Source organism: Castanea sativa, chromosome 9, assembly GCF_040712315.1.
Source record: "Castanea sativa cultivar Marrone di Chiusa Pesio chromosome 9, ASM4071231v1".
NCBI lineage: Eukaryota > Viridiplantae > Streptophyta > Magnoliopsida > Fagales > Fagaceae > Castanea > Castanea sativa.
Window position 1 is genome coordinate 16428954 of NC_134021.1, and position 21973 is coordinate 16450926.

The 21973-nt window shown below is 34.9% G+C and overlaps 2 protein-coding genes across 2 annotated transcripts; both read left to right on the top strand.

Annotated features, from left to right (window-relative positions):
- The first annotated feature begins 5448 nt into the window (after positions 1-5448).
- LOC142611440 (abscisic acid receptor PYL4) lies at positions 5449-6612 on the top strand. Its single transcript, XM_075783554.1, has one exon. The coding sequence runs from the start codon at positions 5734-5736 to the stop codon at positions 6385-6387; it is 654 nt and encodes a 217-aa protein (XP_075639669.1). The 5' UTR covers positions 5449-5733; the 3' UTR covers positions 6388-6612.
- Positions 6613-13836: 7224 nt separating this feature from the next.
- Positions 13837-17792, top strand: LOC142610826 (protein trichome birefringence-like 34). The gene is made up of 5 exons (XM_075782767.1): positions 13837-14326; positions 14739-14910; positions 15698-15894; positions 16589-16747; positions 17326-17792. The coding sequence occupies exons 1-5, from the start codon at positions 13896-13898 to the stop codon at positions 17666-17668; spliced, it is 1302 nt and encodes a 433-aa protein (XP_075638882.1). The 5' UTR covers positions 13837-13895; the 3' UTR covers positions 17669-17792.
- The last annotated feature ends 4181 nt before the right edge of the window (positions 17793-21973 follow it).

A 21973-nucleotide genomic window follows, 5' to 3' on the forward strand; every position in this document is an offset into this window, starting at 1 on the left:
TTTCTACACATTATTAACCATTCCCTTAAAGCCAACAATTCTACATCAACACTGGTAGAGACCACAATAGAACAAATGAAGCCTTTTGTCCCATTATTATGGTGTCGGATAAGGGCCCTCTCCACTAGCCAAACCCGGATTACCCAAAAGAGGACTCATCCGTATTTAAAACTTTAAATTAACCTAGCCAATTTCAGGTTTATTCCACCTGACCTTTGTGACCAACTTCAAGCGGCACAGTACATAAACTCACTGGCCACAGCCCAAACCTCGCTGCATAGAAAGAAAGTGGTGTATAAGAACTCTCCTCTAAACCGAGATCTATGGTTTGTACGTATTAGATGTTAATCTTCCGAATATCTTCATGAGACTACTTATTAGTCACATAACTTGAAAGATCTGAAGTCCTAGCTACAAAATGTTGTGAGACTCATCCTAAAATACCTTCACATGTGCAGCCAAAGTGTTCTGTCAAATTAGCTCACACGCTATTACGCTACCACTTGTCGCTAGCTAGCTATAGGAGCTCTCACAAGTCATGCCCCTCTATCGAGTATAGACTCCACATGCTTGTCTCACAAGTTTTCACATGCCAATAACACAGGAAATGATCTCATCCAATTTCTTCTATATTTAGTCGAATGTACTGACACATTATTAAAATTAGAGGGAATTGGAGGGATAACATACACCTCCCCACACTTTATGCCAAATGTCATATCTGTAACTAAGCACGTACATTACCCATGCCATATCTTTTACCATGCAATATGCTACACGTCGCCTACCATGCAACCCCGCAAAAATACTGCATTAATCGCTGATTGATATACCTTTAAAGGGTTTTTCTTTGGTAATCATATCGTTGTCTTGTTACTTTTTTGCAATATTTATTATATTTTATATAGTTATGCATATGATTAATTGAATGGGAACCCATTGCATAATTAAATGTACTAATCAGGTTGGTTAATGGACTTTAAATAAATATTTTGGGGTCTAAATTTACTTCCACTATTGCGTCCCTCAATATTGTAATTTATCAACTTATGCTTTAGCTATGTCTCTAATAAGTCTATGTTTGGTTACAGAAATGCCAAAATGATATTTTTACTCATTTTCTTAATTTTAATAAAACTATCGTTTACTAATTTTTTTATTTAAAAAAAAAAACTATATATCATATCAAGGTTTAAGATTTTTGAGTTTCCAACTAACTCATTGAATACTTATAATCCTTTTTTTTTTTTTTTCCATTACGAAATACATGAATTGAATCAACTACTCACTTTCTTTACATTTTGTAATGGATGTGAAATTTGCGCAAGCATTCACATAACACCCAAAAAAAATGTATCTTTTACTACTTTTTTTATCCATTTCACATAAGCAGATACTATCTTAATACTTTCTTATCCTTCTTTTTGACTGCATCAAACCTTTGTACGAGCTTTTCTCTAGGGCAATTAGCAATTTGGTTAAGATTTTTACCTCGTAATAATTTTCCATTATACGATTTATGAAAATGACACCCTGCCGTCACAATCCAGAGAAAGCTTAGCATCGGGTTCATGTATAGATGCACGTCCTTTGAATTTCACCCTATGTTGTTATCTGATGAAACTGAAATGATTCCCACGTTGTTTCTCATCTTATATATTGAAAACACAATAGTTATCCATAAATATGAAATCATCCCCACGAGTTGAACACAAACAAAGAAACAGAAAATCATGAAAATGATTTAAACTCTTGCTAAAAGTAGCTTACTGCTATTGGAGATTACCTTTGGGTATAAGAAATCTTAGTTGTTAATTAGAAAGACATTATAAAATATTGCTAACAATCCAAAAGCCGAGGGCAAGTTGCATGATTGTTTAAGGTTTTTTTGAAGTACATGTTGATTATTTAAGATTTGCTCTATGGAAGACCTTGAATTGGTTTTGTTAATTACCCACTATGATCATAGATATTTAAAATGTCAAGTGGAAGGAAGCCGATGATAATAAGGAGTTTTTTTTAAAAAGAAAAAGAGTCAAATCTAGCTGAAAGAAGTGGATGAAGTTTCAAGGTAATAATAATAATAATAAAATAAAGAAAACAAAAGAAACTTTAAAAAGAATTATAAAAAAATTAATGAGTGGGTAAAACTTTGAGATTACGCGATACAGGCAGGATAAATGTCTAAAAATTATTACCTTTTGGTCTCGAATATCCGTTCTTGTATAGTTTATTAGCTTTACAATTGTGTGAGACTCACATACAATTAAAAGGAGGATGCATATTTTTTATGGATAAGATATCTTCTAACGTAATGCAATATAGCATTGAACGGAAGTCTTGTCTTAAACTTTCGATTGTCTTAAATTTCAAAAGTTTTAAAAGGATTGTTAAGGATGTAATATTTTTTCATTATTCTTTTTCCTATTTAAAGATATGACTTGTTGAAATTAGAGTAGTATTATTTTCATCTTTGTCCACTAAAAATGTGACTTTGAAGGGGAAAGTGTAAAGTGAGGAGTACTCATACGTCCAAGAAGTCACGCATAAACTTTTTTTTTTTTTGTTGCTGAATCATGCATAAACATTTTGATGGATCCATCAACGTCCATATCATCCAGGTATATATGACTAGGACCCAAACCTCAGACTGCAAGCATGAATTATGCCCGTGTTGTGCATCGTGTGCTACAGGGTTTGAGGGTCCAAGTTTTTTAGCCCTGACCCTCAGTGCTTGGACTAGAAAAAAGTGGGTCACGTTAAAGCTAGCAAAAGGTTATAAATTAAAGAAAGCAAATTGTTACAGAAACACGGCTGATTTGGCGGGGCATGGGAGAAAGAGTAAACGCTGGCTAACTTTCAAAAGAACAAATTAATTAAATAAAATGTATAGAAAAGAAAGGGAATTGGTCCAATTTTTCTTCCTTCAATTCAGTCTAACCATAATAAAATGAGTGTAAATCCTTATCTTAATTCTTCTCTAGCAACTTGATCGCCCATTTGCCAATCTTTTTGGTAGCGGTTGAGCCATATGTGCCCTTTTGTGCTCCAATATTACGAATGTACCATTTCACTTGGAAAGGATGGGAAATTGGGAATGAGATTGTAGGGGTAGCAAATGACACAAAGATCCTTACAACTTGTACAAGCAAGTCTTTTTGATAAACTAGACACGGTTTTTTTCACAATAAATTTCATAATTATTAAATTGATCGACTATGAGTAATGGACACAAATCACATCACTAATATATTATAGGTTAATCAATTTTTTTCCATCACTCAGGGTGGATCAACTCAACAATGGTAAATTTATTGCAAAAAAAAGTTATGTCACTTGCACCTCACAAAGCAAGATAACCGTGGGGGTGGGTTTTTGCAATTGGACCCTACACCAATGTAGACTCACAATCACGTTCGCTTCTGACTAATTTGTTATTCCTCAATTGCGTTTCATTTTCATCTCACGATCAAAGTTAGCTTTGACTCGTTTTTTAGTCATGTGATGGGTAGAAGAAAAACAAATGCGTAAGAGAGAGAGAGAGAGAAGGAAATAGTTCTATCTTTGGACATGGGATAAATACAGATACATGATATGGAAAGATGAGAAACACAAATGCTAAAGCAACATTTACATTCCAAAACAATTTAGTACATGCATTCATCCCTTGTGTGTAAGTTATGAGACATTATTACCTACATGCAGTGTCCTATTCCTCTCTCATAACTAAAGGTAGGTTTTGTGTGTGAGATTTATAGGTGTGTGTGTGATCTAATCATATGCAGAGCCAGAAATTTTTGTTTGGGAGGTTAAGTTATAGTACTAACATATTTATCAAGACAACTCCCCAAATATACGTTATATACACACACATTTTTATTTGATAAGTTATATATATACACACACCCAACAAAAAAAAGAATTTAGTATTTTCAATCAAAATTATGTTTGATGGTGATCTTTTATAAAATAAAATTCATTTTTACTATTTTTATAGTGAAATTCTTAAAAAGTTTCATTTTTGGTACAAATTATCAAATTTTATACTAAAGTAAAAAAAAATCTTTCAATTGAACTAATAAAATTTTCAAAAACATGAATGACTCAAAACTTGGTGAAATAAGTTAGACTCCAAATAAATGCGTAAGAGAGAGAGAAGGAAATAGTTCTATCTTTGGACATGGGATAAATACAGACACATGATATGGAAAGATGAGAAACACAAATGCTAAAGCAACATTTACACTCCAAAACAATATAGTACATGCATTCATTCCTTGTGCGTAAGATACGAGATATTTTTAGGTACATGCAGTGTACTACTCCTCCCTCATAAGTCATAACTAAACCTAGGTTTTGTGTATGTGTGTGTATATATATAGGATGATCTTAATACCACTATTACACAGCATTACAAAACTATTAAGATAAGATATGTTCTAAGTTCTAACACTGAAATATTTGAAAGATATTACTTATTAATTTTAAGAATTTCTTTTCATTATTTATTTATTTTTTGAGAATGAATTTCTTTTCATTAAGATAAGTAATTTTTGACATTTTGATAAAGACAAGACAACATTTAATAATTCCTCCCTTGAGATATGAATTGTACATATGTACGAAAGTTTACAATCACGTATGTCTTAACCTACATAACCTTCATTAAAAGGCTATAATAATAAAACAAAGAAAATGTTAAAGCTATTATCTATTTTACTATAAATATTTATAACTTGAAGTGAATATAAATGTGATTAATGTCATATCAACAATATAATAAATAAATTTATATATTAAATTTTAATTGTAGAATTTCAAAGGATCTACATGTTGAACGTTTAGATTTAAAATTGCTATTTTTTTATATTTTTTTTTAAAAAAAATAGGGTGAATATCTTAAAAGTTGATATATCAATTTATAAACATGTATGTAATAAGATTTGTATTAAAAGTAGCATCACTCTAATAACAATAATGTTTTACGCTATAAAATTATACTCTCTAACTTTGAACTATTCTCATTTAGTCCTCTAAGCTTCTCTTTCTTATTCTTTTTTTTTTTTTTTTTTGGTATTTAAATGATCTATTTCTTTACCTCCATCCATTTTGCACCATTAAGTCTAAACAAAACAATGTCATTTTTTACAACAAAAAATAATATTAAAAAAAAACTAAAACAAACAACAAGATTAAATAGAAGAATTAAATTATAAACACACTAAAGGTAAATGACTAAGATGAAAAAAAAATTAAACACAAAATTGAAAGTATGTAAAAGTTATTGAGAATAATGATAAAAAAGAAAAAATCTTATCTTTATGGATGCATTCAAAGGGTGAACATGTAATTTAGGATAACAACAAGGTGGGGCTAATGTTGTAATTTCACATACACCCACTAGGCTCTATTTTATCTTCCCACATGAATTTAATTAACACTTTTCCCTGTTTAGAAAATCCAACCAACCCCTCTCTCTCTCTCTCTCTCTCTCTCATCACCCACTAGAGAAAGACCAACCATGGCCACCTCTTGTGAATGGTTGGAAAGCGACTAACCCAACTTCCATCCTCAAATATATGTATATAAACAGAAACACACACACACACACATACAATTTATACCTCCACATATAGACGCATACAAATCCAAACCAAACTAAACCCATCAACAACAACAACAAAAAAGTGAGAAGAGAAGAGAAGAGAAGAGAGAGAGAGGGAGAGAGTAAAAATGCTATCGAATCCGCCGAAACCGTCACTCTTACTCCACAGAATCAACACCAACACCACCAACATGGCAACGACGCCGTGTCAAGATGAGTTGCTGTTCCAGAAGCGGACCCCACAAGCCTGCCCCGAAATAGTGGCGAGGTACCACGGGCACACGGTGGGGCCGAAGCAGTGCTGCTCCGCCGTGATCCAGGAGATCGACGCCCCCGTATCCACCGTCTGGTCCGTCGTCAGGCGATTCGACAACCCCCAGGCCTACAAGCACTTCGTCAAGAGCTGCCACGTCATCGTCGGAGACGGAGACGTGGGCACCCTCCGCGAGGTCCACGTCATCTCCGGCCTCCCAGCCGGCCGGAGCACCGAGCGCCTCGAGATCCTCGACGACGAGCGCCACGTCATCAGCTTCAGCGTCGTTGGCGGGGACCACCGCCTGGCTAACTACAAGTCGGTCACCACCCTCCACCGCTCTGCGTCACCCGCGGGTGACGGCGACAGGACCGTTGTGGTCGAGTCCTACGTGGTGGATATTCCGCCCGGGAACACTAAGGAGGACACGTGCGTGTTCGTCGACACCATCGTTCGGTGCAACCTCCAGTCTCTCGCTCAGATCGCCGAAAACGTGTCCAGACGAAACAACAAGTCCCTGTCACAATAGAGTAATCTTTTACTATAAAAAAAAAAATTGTTCCTTTTTTTTTCATTTTATATATATATACGCCGTGGTTTTGTCATTTGTGATTATCCGATGTGGGTTTGTTTGCAAAATGAATCGACGTTAATAGTGTTCTGTTTTTTCTTTTTTTCTTTTTTTTTTTTGGTGTAATATTTTTCATAATAATTTAAGAATTATGACACACACCTCCACCAGTGTCTTTGTTTATTCATGAGTCATGACTGAATTGATCAAATGTCGTTTTTTGTGTATAATATTATAGCACTAGCAATGTTGAATATGGTTTTAAAAAAGAAATGAGAAAGAAAGATTGGGTGAGAGAGCGAGTGAGACACAGTGGAAGTTTGGATTTTGGAAGCTATTACCTTATGCATATGCATATAGGGGTTTGTGATTAAGGTATATACCATATGCATATAGGGGTTTGTGACTTTGTGTCGGTTAAAAACTTAAAATCGACACTGTACGATTACATGGTGTCAGAACTCAGAACTCAGAACTCAGAACTGAAAACTCAGAAAAATCAGGGAAATTATATTAGAGAACTGAGAAAGAATCGCTGTACTTTTTTTTCTTTTTTTTTTTAAATAATAGAAGTGATTGGTACTCTAATTATAAGTTTCCACGTGAAACCGCAGCGTTTGAGTTTGAGAATCCAGAAGTTAAGGCGTCCATGACGTCGGCGATTGTGCCAGCTTTTTGTTTTTTCAGTCTAAAATATTTGGGTAATAATTATTAATTTGTGGGTTTAATTTTAAACAGAGAAATATTAACAAGGTGCATTTCTTTGTTTATTATATGTGCAAGGACCACTCAAGATACTTAGTAGTTAGTGTAACTCCGTGGCCGAATTCATGCATGCACATGGTTTGTGCTGCTGCTACTCTAAATTTTGTTCCACCAAATGTACCAGAAAGCAAAGAAAACATTAGGTTTGATGTGTGAATAATTAAGTATAAATCATAATGGCATTCACGTTAACCATCTAGCCCAAGAATATTATTGCACAAGCTCAAATAATTCTTGGATTTGTTTTTTGGGGTTCTTTACTAGTGTTGAAAAAGTTTAGTATTATATATTTTGTTCACAATTAGAAAATTGATTCATGTCTGTGTTTAATATTATATATTATGTTCACAATTGGTAATTTTAAATTCGAAATCTTCTAAAAATATATATCTAAATTTAGAAAGTGGATAAGAGTTCTGTGTAAAATTTAATTACTCTATTATGAATGAATAAATATGTGTTCGACTTTGATTAATTTGTCAAGAATTCATAATTTATTATTATTGTCGTTTTTGGATTTGGTTTACTTTCATTACATTTTTAACAAGACATATCATTTTATTTTAAGTATACAATAATAAGTGGTAATAAATTTTAATTTTCACATTTAATTTAGTTGATTAACGATGTAACAATTACACGTTAAAAATAAATCAATTAAAAAATATATTAAAGATATGCCAAACCCCTTTTTTCTTAGTTTGGAAGGATTTCTAACTTCCTTGAAGGGCCTCGCATTGTTTTTTGTTCTGAGAAGTTTCAACTCTATATTCAAATTTGGCTTTTAGAAAAGAACAAATATTTTTAACTTTATTCTTTTCCCTTTTTTTCCTATTTACCGAGTGTGAGGCAGAAGAGGTAAAGAAGAAGTGAAAAGAAAGAAAGAAAAAGAATGAAATGAATGAATGAAACTTTAGCAGAGAGATGGTGGAACCCGGAAATTTCTTGTGTGGAAAAAATTGCATGGAGTATCGAGCGAACAACATGTTGCATTAAAATAAAAACAAAAACAAAAATAACGTGATGGGAATCAACAGCTGCACTGCATGCCTGGCTGCAACTTGACTTTTTGATAACTCAACTAGCTGATAAAAGAAACGAGCAAGTTGCACATTGTTTTTCTCTTTCTCTCTCTCTCTCTTTCTGTGCTTAAAGAAATGCAACTTGCTCTTTCTCTATCTCTATCTCTAACTCTCTCTCTCTTCGTGAATGCTGGTTTTGAATGGGACGGTTTTTGCAAGTTGGTATGCAAGTGGTAGAGAGAGAGAGAGAGAGAGGCTTTGCTTTTAATGATCCCCGTGTACTCTTGTCTACTTTTGAATGCGTTCACGCCACTCTCTCTCTCTCTCTCTCTAGCTTGACCTTTTGAACTTGGTTATAGAAACCGCGCAAAAAACGTTATAATTTTTTTTTTTTTTTTGGGTTGACATGTTTAAGAAGGAAATTTTTTTGGTAGTCGGTAGAGTAATTCATGAGTACTTTCTAGTAGAGAAAATTATTCTTCTTTACTTCATCTTTATAGTGGAGTCTATTAATTAAATTTATGGTAGGATATACTCGGGGACATAGCTAGCTTTGGACTAAAGGCAATAGCCTCCTAAATTTTTTTAATAAAATATTATTATATATATGTGTACTAATTTTAGCAATTTTATTCTATAAAATTATATTTTTTCCCTTAAACAATATCATTGATTCTTTTAAGAGTAATGCTATACTCAAACTTTTTTACAACATTTTTACAAACTATTTTGGTAGCAAATTCTTATTGGTTCACACATGGATCCACCACTCACATCATTTTTTTACTTGCTAGTAACCACTTATTACATCAATAATTTATAAAAAAAGTTTGTAGCGCTAGTATTTTCCTTATTTTAGTGACTATAAAAAAGTTTATAGATCTAAAATCTAAAACAAAATATATAAGCCCAAAAAAATAACTCAACAACAAAAATTACCAATAGTAAAACTTAAAAAAAAAATTAAGCTCAATTAACTAATTTTATTTAAAATAAACAACGTTGTCATTTAAAAAATTCTAAACAAAAATAATTTTGTTCTTACTGACAAAAAAAAAAAAAAATCTCAGCAACTAAGTAGTAGCATAGTCAAAGGTTGAAACCGCTGCACACAGCCAACAGTAAAGTTGCCCCCCTTAACTCAAAACTCTGACTCCGTCCCTGGATCTACTATAAATGTGAGAGGAAAGAGTACTATTTCATTATACTTCAGTAGTACGTAAGAATCCAGTCCGTGGTATAGTAAAACTCTTTTCTCTCACATTTATAGTAGACCCTATCATAAATTTAACAAATAAACCCTATCAGGAAAGTGAGAGAATGAGAGGAGGGAGCTTCATTCATCATACTCTGAGAATATATAAGAATTACTCGTTTAAAAAATTCTTACAAATATTACTGCACACCCTTAGTGTAATGACCACTTCACAAGTAATAAATTCTTATACTGAAATTTCAGTCTCTAAAAGAAAGTTTCACACATGCATATTTATATATATATATATATACACACACACATTTAAAGCTACCCCCTTAACTTAAAGCTCTGACTCCGTCCCTAGATCTACTATAAATGTGAGAGGAAAGAGTACTATTTCATTATACTTTAGTAGTACGTAAGAATTTTCTAGTCTGTAGTATAGTAAAACTATTTTCTCTCACATTTATAGTGGACCCTATCATGAATTTAACAAATGAACCCTATCAGGAAAGTGAGAGAATGAGAGGAAGGAGCTTCATTCATCATACTCCAAAAATATATAAGAATTACTCATTTAAGAAATTGTTACAAATATTACTACACACCCTTAGTGTAATGACCAATTTACAAGTAATAAATACTTATACTGAAATTCAAATCTCTAAAAGAAAGTTTCACACACACATATTTATATATATATATATATATATATATATATATGCACACACATTTAAATTAAGGTAGGGTAAATTTTCTATTTTATATAAAAAAAAAATATAATAAAAAAAAAGTTACGGACACCAATTAAGGAAATGGGTTAGTAAAAAAATGCGTTCTTTTTTTATATAAGGATCGTGTGGGTATAAAATATTTGGGTAATAAAAAAATACTAAACCAAACATGTGTGCAAGCCTGTTTTGGTTGTCTTTATTCTTCGTGTTTCATTTTGTGTATGTCATGGCTCTCCATATTTTAGTGGAGCTTTATATGGATATTTTCTTCCTTTCACTGGTTCGATCGATGGGGTTTGATTTAGATGACATCCAATGTGCAATAAATGCAGAACCAGAATTGTATAATGTATATTCAGTTCATAGTTCATATACACTCGAATCATAACATTTGAAACAAAACAAAAATATTTTGTACTTTTATGAAACTTTTTATGAAAGAGATAAGGGCATCATTTTCTTTTTAGTGCAATATTGTTTTATTATTGCAACAACATGAGAGTTGGTGTTTTTTAAAGATTCGTATCCGGCTCTTGAAAACTTTTTTTTTTTATCAATTTGAAGAGCATTGTAACGGGAATCTAAAATAAATAAAAATAAACAACCTCACTTCCCATCCTCCAATATTATTCAATTTTTTTTGTAAAAATGCTCAACAAGTTTGGAGAGCACTCTAGTGTTTTGTCTTTTGTGCAAACTTCTCTCCCTCTCCCCCTAAATATTTTATAAAAAAAATGATGAATTGATGTGTAGAAATATAAAGAGAATAGTGTGTATTTGAAAGTGGATAGCTAAAAAAAATTATTTTTATTATAAAATTTGGTTGAAGTTGCAAGAACGAATTTGAATATTATAAAATCTATCATTAAAAAAAAAAAGTGATCACTTACCGGCCCCCTCCCCTAAATTGTCACCTACAAATCTTCGTAAATCGTGTAACTAAAAAATTGATACATAAATTTATTTAGCAAGTTGTAATTAATATGATATAATACCAATCTCATTTGTTAATACCTCAACTTGCAAATTTTTATAATGTAATGGCCAATAATTTTGATATTTAATAAATAAAAAAGAGGTTTCAAAATACATAGAATTTATAGCATTTTGACTTTCTACGATGGCTACCTCTTAGTTCATGCCTATTTTTATTCTTTCAAAGTAAACCTAGAATTTATAGCATTTGACTTTCTATTATGGCTACCTCTTAGTTCATGCCTATTTTTATTCTTTCAAAGTAAACCTAGAATTTATAGCATTTGACTTTCTATTATGGCTACCTCTTAGTTCATGCCTATTTTTATTCTTTCAAAGTAAATCAGAACGTGATTGCATTGTTATTAAATCTTGCCCAACCCAATTACCCAATTAATCCAATCGGTAAACCAATTTTTTGAGCTGGTAAACCAATAACCTGGTACATGCTTCTAAAAAATAAATAAATAAATAAATAACCCTGTACATATATACCTAGACAAGTTCGAGTCTTTAATTAAATTGTTTAAGTATATGGCCCAATCAAACTTGGAAAATAAGAGAGAAAAATTTACAATATATTTCATTATTTATTTACAATTTTTTAATTTATTTGAATTTATTATGAAGAAAATTATAAAATTTCAAAATAGTTGAAATTATTTTTATTTCAATTTTTTGACTTTTTAATTTCAAAATAGTTTTCCTTGAATGAATTATTCCTACTTCAATTGTATGGACATTCTTAATATATGTCTAATTTTTCTTTCATAATTGTATTTTTTATTATATATTTTTTAATAAGTTAAACTCAATATATTACTTTATGGTTTTATCATGTATGTATTTGTTGGATTATTGATTCTATATATTTATATACCATAAGTGTATAACGTTAGGTTTGATATTAACAAATTTAATATTATATATATATATAATTATTGAGTTCTAAAAGTGTACTTTATATAAAGAGCACTCAATAATTAAGATTGCATTTAGTACGTTATTATGAATGCTTTAAATAATGCTTTGTATTTTAAAAAAAAATTGATTTATCGATTTGTTATATTTTATAATATATTTGTAATTATTATTTAAATTTTTATGATTTGGCAAATAATCCAATGATTCACTAACGGAAAACCTATACAAGTCAAGTTTCATTCTTGGTTTAACAACTATGTATGGAATTTTTTTTTTTCCCTTTTTTCTTTTTTGTGGAGCGCTATGGAGAACATAAGTTGCTGAAAACAAAAATGAGTGGTACAATTTTCATCTATCAAAACTTGAAATGTATATTATTACAAAACAATCAATGGAGTTGGAATCAATGAATCACACATCTATACTGAAATAAGTTAAAATATATTCATTTCATCTTGAAAGCTCAACTGACACCTCTCAGTAGTGTCAGTAAAAATGTCTAGAATTTAAATACCTATCCATATTATGTCTATATTGAATTATAAACAAGTAAAGGTAAAGGGTGGATCTAATCTGCCAATGTACTTAGCTCCAAAAAAATAAAGTGGTCACAGCAGACACCATATACAAATAGCACTTATTATCTAAAGTTTAAAACAAAAGGGCACCACTTGCTTTAGTGGGCAAAAGATAAATAAAACTAGCTGAAGCATGAGCTACCAACCATGTTTGGCTTTTAGGGACTGTATAATTAAGAAGCACAGGGAACAAGCAGAAATTGGATCAATGCACACTGCCCTATTCACAGACAATTGGCTTAATGCAGAATGTTGTCCGTACTATGACTGCTATCACACTGTGTTTTGGATTCAAAATCAAATCCATGGGCGTATGTACATGGCGGTTTGAAGTTTGAACCTTTTGAATTTCTTGAGGTTCCTTTACGACACATGGATGTGGAGATGTCAACATCCCTAACCTAATCCACATATAGGCCACTAGAACTGTTAGGCCTAATCAGTGCACTAGAATATATATATTTTTGGTTATTGCTTAAGTTACCAATATATATATATATATATATATATATATCCATTATCTAGGTTTAGTTTTCACTATGGTCATAGTCATCAACTATCAAAATTGAAAATCCAACTTGTCAAAAAAAAATTTTTCTTTTTTTGAGCAAAACTTTTCAATAATATTATCATATAAACATATCAAAAATTTTAACGAGTTCTAGCCACTTTGTTATGAAATAAAACTCTTTTGTCTTATTGTGTTTGATCCATTTTATGTTTTATTAACTATCTGACTTATTACCCGTCTTTTTTTTTTTACCCTAAAGTAATCAAAATTAAAAAAAAAAAAAAATCCAAGATGTGGTATATTACAAATACTAGAGTATAAAATGGAATAATCTTCATTTTAATGAGATAGCCAATGTTCACGTCTTTAGTACCCAATTAGCAATTCTTGTATCTATTTTCAAATCATTTTAGGTTGGAACAACTACAATGCAATGTGCACTGGACTATCCAATTAGCCCTTTGACATTTTGTTTTCTCTCAATTTAAGAGCTTTAACAAATTAGATGGTAATTACTATGAAAACCAAATCTTATCCACAAGGGGGTTATAATTACTTATTAGTAGGGCAGTAAATAGATTTTTTTTTTTTTTTTTTTTTGAGAAGCGGCAGTAAATAGAATTAAATGGCCCATTTATCCTCTCAGCTACAGTGTTATTTTGGTCAATGGAGCGTGCAAATTAAGCTTCCTATTGCTTTCATCAAACTACCCAGAAATGTACTTCCACCATTCCTAATTAATTCAAGGAAAGTGTGATCATGAAAAATGATTCTCACCAACCGCAACAAGAAGCTTCAAAAAGGAGGAAAAACCAGAATCCCACACACAAAGGCACAGGGGAGAGAAAGTTGATTGGAATGGCAAAGAAACACCAAATAGTTCTTGGAATATGGGGGATCAGAAGCAGCTTCCGTTCCCTTATAGCCTTATTTGTGACTATCCTAATAATCACAGCAGTTTATCTTAGCCAAGATAGTACTGGAAGATTCTTTGAAAATAGAACTAATGTTGAATTGTCACAGTGCAATTTGTTTTCAGGTAAATGGGTGTTTGATAACCAAAGTTACCCTCTATACAAAGAGAAGGAATGCACCTATATGTCTGATCAATTGGCTTGTGAGAAGTTTGGAAGAAAAGACTTGAGCTATCAGAACTGGAGGTGGCAACCTCACCAATGTAACCTCCCTAGGTATATATTTTCTCTCACTCGTTTACACCTATTATAACTCCTTACAATGTTACAACTATTCTATGACTTTTTATAGATTAATATTTTGAGAGTTTTATTGTTGTAATATATAACATATTCACTTCATTCTTAATTAATATTTTGCGTATAATATTAAAAATTAAAGATACATGATCTTTAAACATTATATATGATTAGATCAATGGTTATTGACTTTCAATCATCTTGGTACTTTACAAGTATGGATGCATATTATAACAAAGCAACATAATCTAATGTTAATTTGTCAAAATACTTGTTCAATAAAAAATTATGGAGTGGTGTAAATTTACAAATATATACACATGATGATGTTAAAGATATCTTTGTCTATGGTTTTGAGCTTTGTGGAACTTTTTTCTATGTTAATAAGGTTCAATGCCACAGCGTTGCTGGAGAGGCTAAGGAACAAGAGGCTTATATTTGTTGGGGATTCACTGAATAGGGGCCAGTGGGTTTCGATGGTCTGTCTGGTCGATTCAGCAGTCCCTCCAAAGCTTAAATCCATGCACACCAATGGCTCATTGAGCACCTTTAAGGCCACTGTGAGTAATAATATTTGCTGCCAAAAAAAAAAAATGCTGTAGACATGCATTATACACTTTGTGCTGTGGATCCGGGATATCTGGGCTGGCCTTTTTGCCAATCCAACCACTCAGGGATTAGGCTTGAGTTTCATAGTTGGGCTAACAATGAAACCTAATTAAGAACCCAAACATACCCTCTAAGAGAGATAGTATCTCATAGCGCCACTGTATATAGTGGCTTCTCAAATTATATGCGGCCCAAAGATGTATGGGACATACTGCTGCGAGAGTAGTTGCACATAACAGTTCCATCAGATAGTTTTTCCAGAGAATGGATTACCATTTTGCTTAAAAAGTGGATGATGAGGGATTCAAACCAAGAAAAAACTATTTTATGTTCTCTCACAATTGATGGAGACCACACACCAATGTACCCCAAATATTGAGAAACATTAGTTTTTTTTTTTTTTTTTTGTAGGTGGGGATTAAACCCTAGATCTCCTATACAACCATCATAGACTTTACCAGTTGAACTAACTGGAACCCACGAATAGTTAGTTGGATATAACTCTTACACAAAATATCCTACCTTTTAATTAAGACCAACCAAGCACAGTTATTGAACTATAAGACTCTTGGTAAAGAAAGAATAGCTATTAGTTATTATTTGAAATAACTTAATAGTTGATTTTGCAGTTCCCTTCCATTGCTATAAATAATTAATATAGGAAATAATTCTTACATTTGTGCTTTTTATAGTTGTTAATTTTACCAGAGAAACTAATGGTGAATTAATCTAATGAAGGAATATAATGCCTCCATTGAGTTCTACTGGGCTCCATTGCTAGTGGAATCAAACTCTGATGATCCATTGAACCACCGAGTACCAAATAGAACTGTCAGAGTCAAGGCAATTGAGAAGCATGCTAAGCATTGGACTGATGGAGACATACTCGTTTTTGATTCCTACTTGTGGTGGAGAAGGCCCACAATGAAAGTTCTGTATGTTCCTTATACAACCCAATTAACTTCTTTTTTCTTTTTTCTTTTTTGACAAATTACAAATTACACACCTAAAATTTGGGACTGATTAGATTTTACATTCTAAATTTTTAGAATTTGGATCTTACCCCCTGAAGTTTGGAAGTGTTTAGAATTTATACCATAACGTTTTAGAATTTGAATTTTACCCCATATATTTTAAAAGTAATTGGATTTTACTCCCTAATATTTGAAGATGTTTGGATTTTACATCCTAAAGTTTCACAATTTGGAGTGTAAAATCCAAACACCCTAAATTTTAAGAGGAAAAATCCAAATTCTAAAACGTGAGTGTAAAATCCAAATATCTCCAAACTTCTGGAGGTAAAATTCAAATTCTGAAACTTTAAGGTGTAAAATTCAATCACCCCCAATATTTAGAATATAATTTGTAACTTACCCTTTTTTTTTTTAATGATATGATGATAGGAGAGTGAAAATTTGAAGCTTTAACGTCTCCGTCAAAAATTTCAATAGATGTGAATTGAGTTACTCTCGGCTAATTAATAACACCTGCAATTTTGATTATTTTTGTACCTTTTCTATTCCAAGAAGAAAGATCATGTATAATTTTATAGTAGGGTATAACTTATTTGTTGGAACCACCATTGACTTAGTATTAATCTAATCCTATTTTTGATGTGGCAATGATTAGGTGGGGATCATTCGAAAGCCCAGATGGGATATATAAAGAAGTTGAGATGCTTCGCGTCTATGAGATGGCTCTAAGAACATGGTCTGATTGGTTGGAATTTCATGTCAATCGAAGCAAGACCCAATTGTTTTTTGTTAGCATGTCACCAACTCACGAAAGGTATCTTGATTAATTCCTTTCTCCTATAACTCATTTATAATCTGACCCTTCTCCAAGGTGTTGGTCTGAGACTGAGTAGTTTTAAATTTTTATCTCATTTATGAGGTCTTAGGTTCAAATTTCTTAATCAGCATCTTCGGCCACCCCAAAAGATAATTATGTGTTTTAAGAATCCTAAACGTCCACGTTAACAAAACCATACATCAACATTTTACATTAAAAAAAACAACTCAGCTCTTTTAAGTAATTGAGAAAGCTGAATTCATGAGCAACGTTAGGGAAATAAAAATTTTCACTACTTGTTTGAGAAATAAGAGAAACATCAATTTCACATGAACACGCCATTAACAACTTTTTTTATTATGTACCAATCGTTGTATGTTATGTTAAATTTATCATGATTCCAAACATGGGAAGGACTTAAGCTCAAATTATGTCATATGGTCAGTTTATTGTTTTATTTTCAAGGAAAAAAAATTCCTCACTTTTAATAATTGCTATTGATTTTTTTGCTAATTAATAATTGCTATTGATATTGCATAGAACTAGTGGAAATCTAATATTTATTTATATTCCAGTGGTGAAGATTGGGGTGATGGTGAAAATTGTTACTCAGAAACAGAGCCAGTTTTGAAAGAGGAATTTTGGGGAAGTGACACAGATCCAAAAACGATGCGTGTAGTTGAAAATGTGCTAGACGATTTGAAAACAAGGGGTCTAGATGTACAAATGCTCAACATTACACAACTCTCAGAATATAGAAAAGAAGGCCATCCATCAATCTATAGAAAGCAATGGGAACCTCTAACCGAAGAACAAATATCAGACCCAAGTAGTTATGCAGATTGTATACATTGGTGTCTCCCTGGAGTACCAGATGTGTGGAATGAGTTCTTGTACGCTTACATTGTTCATCAATGACAAATTGGAATTAAAAAATAAAATTCAAGAAAAGTTTGTACTTCTTGTAAGTGCACAATTGCACATGGCCCCAAGAACAGTTACGGGCTCAGGCCCAATGAGCCTTAAACAATATGAATTTGTAGAGTGTAGGCTTGAAACCCAGGTTAGAAGTGTCTGAGGATTAAATGACAAGCCAAAGATTGCAAACACTTGAAAACAACAAGGAATATTGTAAATCAACCTGCTCGGACGTAAGCCGAGAGCTGTTCTTATATTATCTCTTTCTCTTTTTTCTTTTTCTTTTAGATTACAAAAAAGGGAGCCCCTCATTCCTGTTCTAGGTTGCTTCTTAAATACTCATCTTTTTGATACTTTGTACACGTGTTGCCCCAACTCCCCCTTAGCCTAGATATTTCTTTTCTCAGTGCCTTTGAATAGTAACCAGAAGTTTCCCTTTCCACTGTTCAGGTGTCACTTCCCCATTAATGCGGCCAGGGTGGTAGGTGCAGGGTCTTTAATGTGGAGGTGGCAGCCTTTATCTTTGGTATTTCTCTAACATCGGTGCTTCTAGGACATTCAAGGGTTCACCCCTTTAACCATTGGTCTTGACCGTGTCATTCCCTAACCTTTACCATGAAGTCCCGGGTTCTCCGGTGTCCGTCCGAAGGGAAATTCACCCTCGGCTGGATCCTCGGATCCTCGGCGTATGGGCCGACCCGTAGTACTAACAAGTTCTAAACCCAAGAGCAGGTCGGCCTTCCTTAGCATGGCCCAAAGGCCCACATCCCCATCAGGGTCTTTTTACTCCCCACAATAGCCCCTCAAAACTCTAATTTTCAACGTCCGAGGAGAAAAATAGGGTTTTGATCTGACGAGAACCTACTCCACACACTTTGTGAGTGACTGCACGTGTGGAAATCGTTTCGCGACCCAGAAGATGCCACTTGGCGGTTTTATTTTCAAAAATGCGCGTATTTATTGCTGTAAGCTACACTTTGTCCCCCACGTTCAACGGCGAGATGGGTATCCAACGGTCCTCGTTACTCCACGAAAATTTGGGCGGGACAAATATAATTTCAAGGCCGCTTTTCCGCACATTGTGACGCTTCAGGAACCTGCGCCTTCATTTAATTCCCCAGGGGCTAATCCCATCAAAACATCAGCAATCATACTTTACCTGCAGAAAACCGTGGAAATTTGCACACCTTCAACTTTGTAAGTTCTTGCTCTCTCTATTCTTAACCTTTTCTCCTCGGATAGAGTCCTCGGCTATCCTCATAGATATTCTCCCCTTTAGAGTTTAGCCTTTCGTTCTTTTCTGATGGGTAGGTTTAAGTGTCTAGTTGATACCGCCGCTGGAATGGAAGGCTTCAGAGCCAAGTATAACATTCCCGGCGATGTAGGTTTAAAATATTGCCCGGCAGAAGCCGTGGCCGGTTCTAGAAAAGAGGGAGAGGTTATCATGCCAATGATAGCCTTTATAGAGGGTGGGATGACCCTCCCAATGAAACCTGTAACTAGGGAGTACCTTTGCAACCACCGGTTGTGTCCCGATCAGTGTCTCCCAAACGTTTTTAGAGTTTTGGGTAGCGTCGATGCTTTAAACGAGCAAATGGGTCTAAACCTCACCTGGCACGATGTCGTCTTTCTGTACGAGTCCCATAAACTCTCCAACGTAGGTTACTACATTAAATCCCGCTCCAGCGTCGTTAGGCTAATCTCCTGTCTGCCCAAATCCAACAAAGGTATGAAGGATGACTACCTGATCGTCTCTGGGAACTGGCACGACGGCCTCCACTGCCCAGTTAAGTGGGGAGATCCGGGTGCGACACCTTAGGATTAACCTCCCCATCTCACAACTTCCTTTAATACTCACAAACATGCACACTAACATGTATTTATATTTGTTTAACTTTATCACTTGCTGTGTGAATCTGACCATGTTGTTCACTTTCACGTCTTTCTTTGCAGATAAGCAACACGTGCATCCACGCTTGAGCCATTGCAGCGTTGCCGATCTAAACCGAGTGCTTCGCTCCGAGGTGTTTGTCAGCGAGGACTTACAACTTAGAGCTGCTCATCTGATTCTGGGGTACACTCCCATCTCTTCGGACTTCCAGGAGATAGAAAATGCCATAGTCGCGGGTGACCGAAGACGAAGGAGAATAAACGTAGCCCGGCCCCACTTTTTGGACGACCACAATCTCCCTGACGCCCTTCACACCGTTTTGTACAACCAGCCCATAGCGGCAATTCCCTTCGCCGTGCACTCTCAGGCAACTGTTGTTCCAGAAGAGCAGGTGTCTTCTTCACATACACTAGACGAAGAGATAGATCAATTCCAACTTGAAGACACCGAAAGACCTCGAGGGAATCAGTTCGTCGTACTTCTGACGAGGAGGAAGAAGCCACCGAGGCCTCTGGAATTGCAGGGTTTGTAGTTGCCCGACCGGAAGGTGAATCCGAGGAAGACATGGATAGGATGCAGGATCTCCTAACCAAGAGAGGTGCGAAGGTCACCGAGAAAAAGACGGGGGCATCCCAAGCTCTTCCATCTTTGCCACCTCCCCCTCCTCCAGCCGAGCCAAAACTTCTAGCCGAGAATCCCAAAAAGAAGAGAAAGAGGGAGGCCGAGGGGACGATCAGCAAGGACCCCAAGAAACCACGACAACAACTTCCACCAGTTCAGCAACAGAAGCTGGACAAAGGTAAGGGTAGGGCCCGCTCAGTTGAAAGCGGGGAGATTAGAGAAGTGGCCGAAGTGCGTCGAGCACCGGCCACTTGGGCCCCTGACTTAAGGTTGGACGGCGCGCCTATTTCCTGCCAGTCTAGTATTAGGGCGGTCCAGCAAGGTCATGCCCATCACTTGGCAGAAGTGTTGGAGCGCCCTCTTCTGCTGCCCAAGGACATGGAAACCTTGGAAAAAATGAGCCAGCCACAACTATTCCTCTCTTTAAAAAGAGACTTAGCGCTGGAAAGTTTACCCATTTTTAGGAAGATTCCACTTTTAACAATATTCATAAGTTTTTTACTATTCCTGATTCCATCATACTTTGTTACAGGCCATTCAGGAGGTCTTTGTAGCCGAGAAGTTCATAAAAGACACTCGGAAGAAGGCCAGAACTCAGCAGGAGATTAGGATGGAGACTGAGAAGTCCTTGGGCACAGCCCTTGCTGAGAACGAGAAGCTTACCTCGGAGGTGGCTGATCTAAAGAGAGAGAAGAATGGGGCCGAGGCGAATCTGAAGACCATGAAGACCCAAATAGAAGGGCAGCGCAAGCTCCTTCGCGAAAAAGATGATGAGCTCTCCCAAGCCCAAAGGGAACGCTCGAATTTGGAAAAGGAACTTGCGCTGATGAAGGAAGAAGCCAGCTCATTCCAACACTCTTTACAGGCTACCAAGCAGACCAGCTACGAGGAAGGGGTAGCAACCACCGAGGAGCAGCTGACAGAGGCCTTCGCGGCTTTGTGCCGGGAGTACTGTCAGAAAGTCTGGGGGGAAGCCCTAAACGTAGCTGGAGTTCCTCTATCCTCGGATCTGAGGAAGTCCGAGAACATTTGGCTTCCCCTGGAGATACAGGAGATTGAAGAGGCTCCTGCTGCTACTCCTACCCCTGAGTCAACTCTCCCTGCTCTGCCTCCGATGGTCCCACAGCTAATTCCAGATCCTACAGAACCTTCAGGTTCCAACAAAGAGAAGGAAGGAGGCGGGGATGCAGAGAAGAACTTGAGCCAGAAAGTGGAACCCAACGTCCTTCCAACGAAGACAGCAGACAAAGGAAAGCAAGTCCTGACTCCCTTTGAACTGGAGTTGAGAAAGACCGAGGCCACCAGTACCTCTCAGCAAGACCCCCTCCAAAAGCTTAGGACCTAGCTTTAGGACTTCTCTTTTTCTACATCCGGATTAAATATGTAATGTACATTTAAGTGATTAATGAAGAACTATTTCGTTTGATTCTCATTTATGTCGCATCCATTTTACTTTATTCTCGTTATATTGGTCATAAAGATTGCCATTAGTACATGGTCAAAAAGGGGCAGAGTAAACAAACCTAACTTCAAGTTTTGCACAATTATAACCTCCACGCAGTCATTCGCGTGTTATTAAAAACTTAATAAAAAGTGATATGGCTAATATTTTTAAACAATGCCTTGGTTAAAAAAGCGAGACCTCATATAACGATTAAAACCTTATAATGTGTAGCATTGTTTTTAGTAGGATGTAAGATCCGAGGACCACTCCTTCCTCACATAAATTTGCTTAATACTTTTAAAGAAATAAAACTTAAGATCCGAGTTATTGAATGGTAAGACACTGACTC

Excerpts from the sequence above, each read along its gene's own strand:
- LOC142611440 (XM_075783554.1), top strand. The coding sequence starts at position 5,734 with ATGCTATCGAATCCGCCGAAACCGTCACTCTTACTCCACAGAATCAAC.
- LOC142610826 (XM_075782767.1), top strand. The coding sequence starts at position 13,896 with ATGAAAAATGATTCTCACCAACCGCAACAAGAAGCTTCAAAAAGGAGG. Across the intron at positions 14,327-14,738 it reads CACCAATGTAACCTCCCTAG|GTTCAATGCCACAGCGTTGC; the intron begins GTATATATTTTC and ends TATGTTAATAAG. Across the intron at positions 14,911-15,697 it reads TGAGCACCTTTAAGGCCACT|GAATATAATGCCTCCATTGA; the intron begins GTGAGTAATAAT and ends AATCTAATGAAG.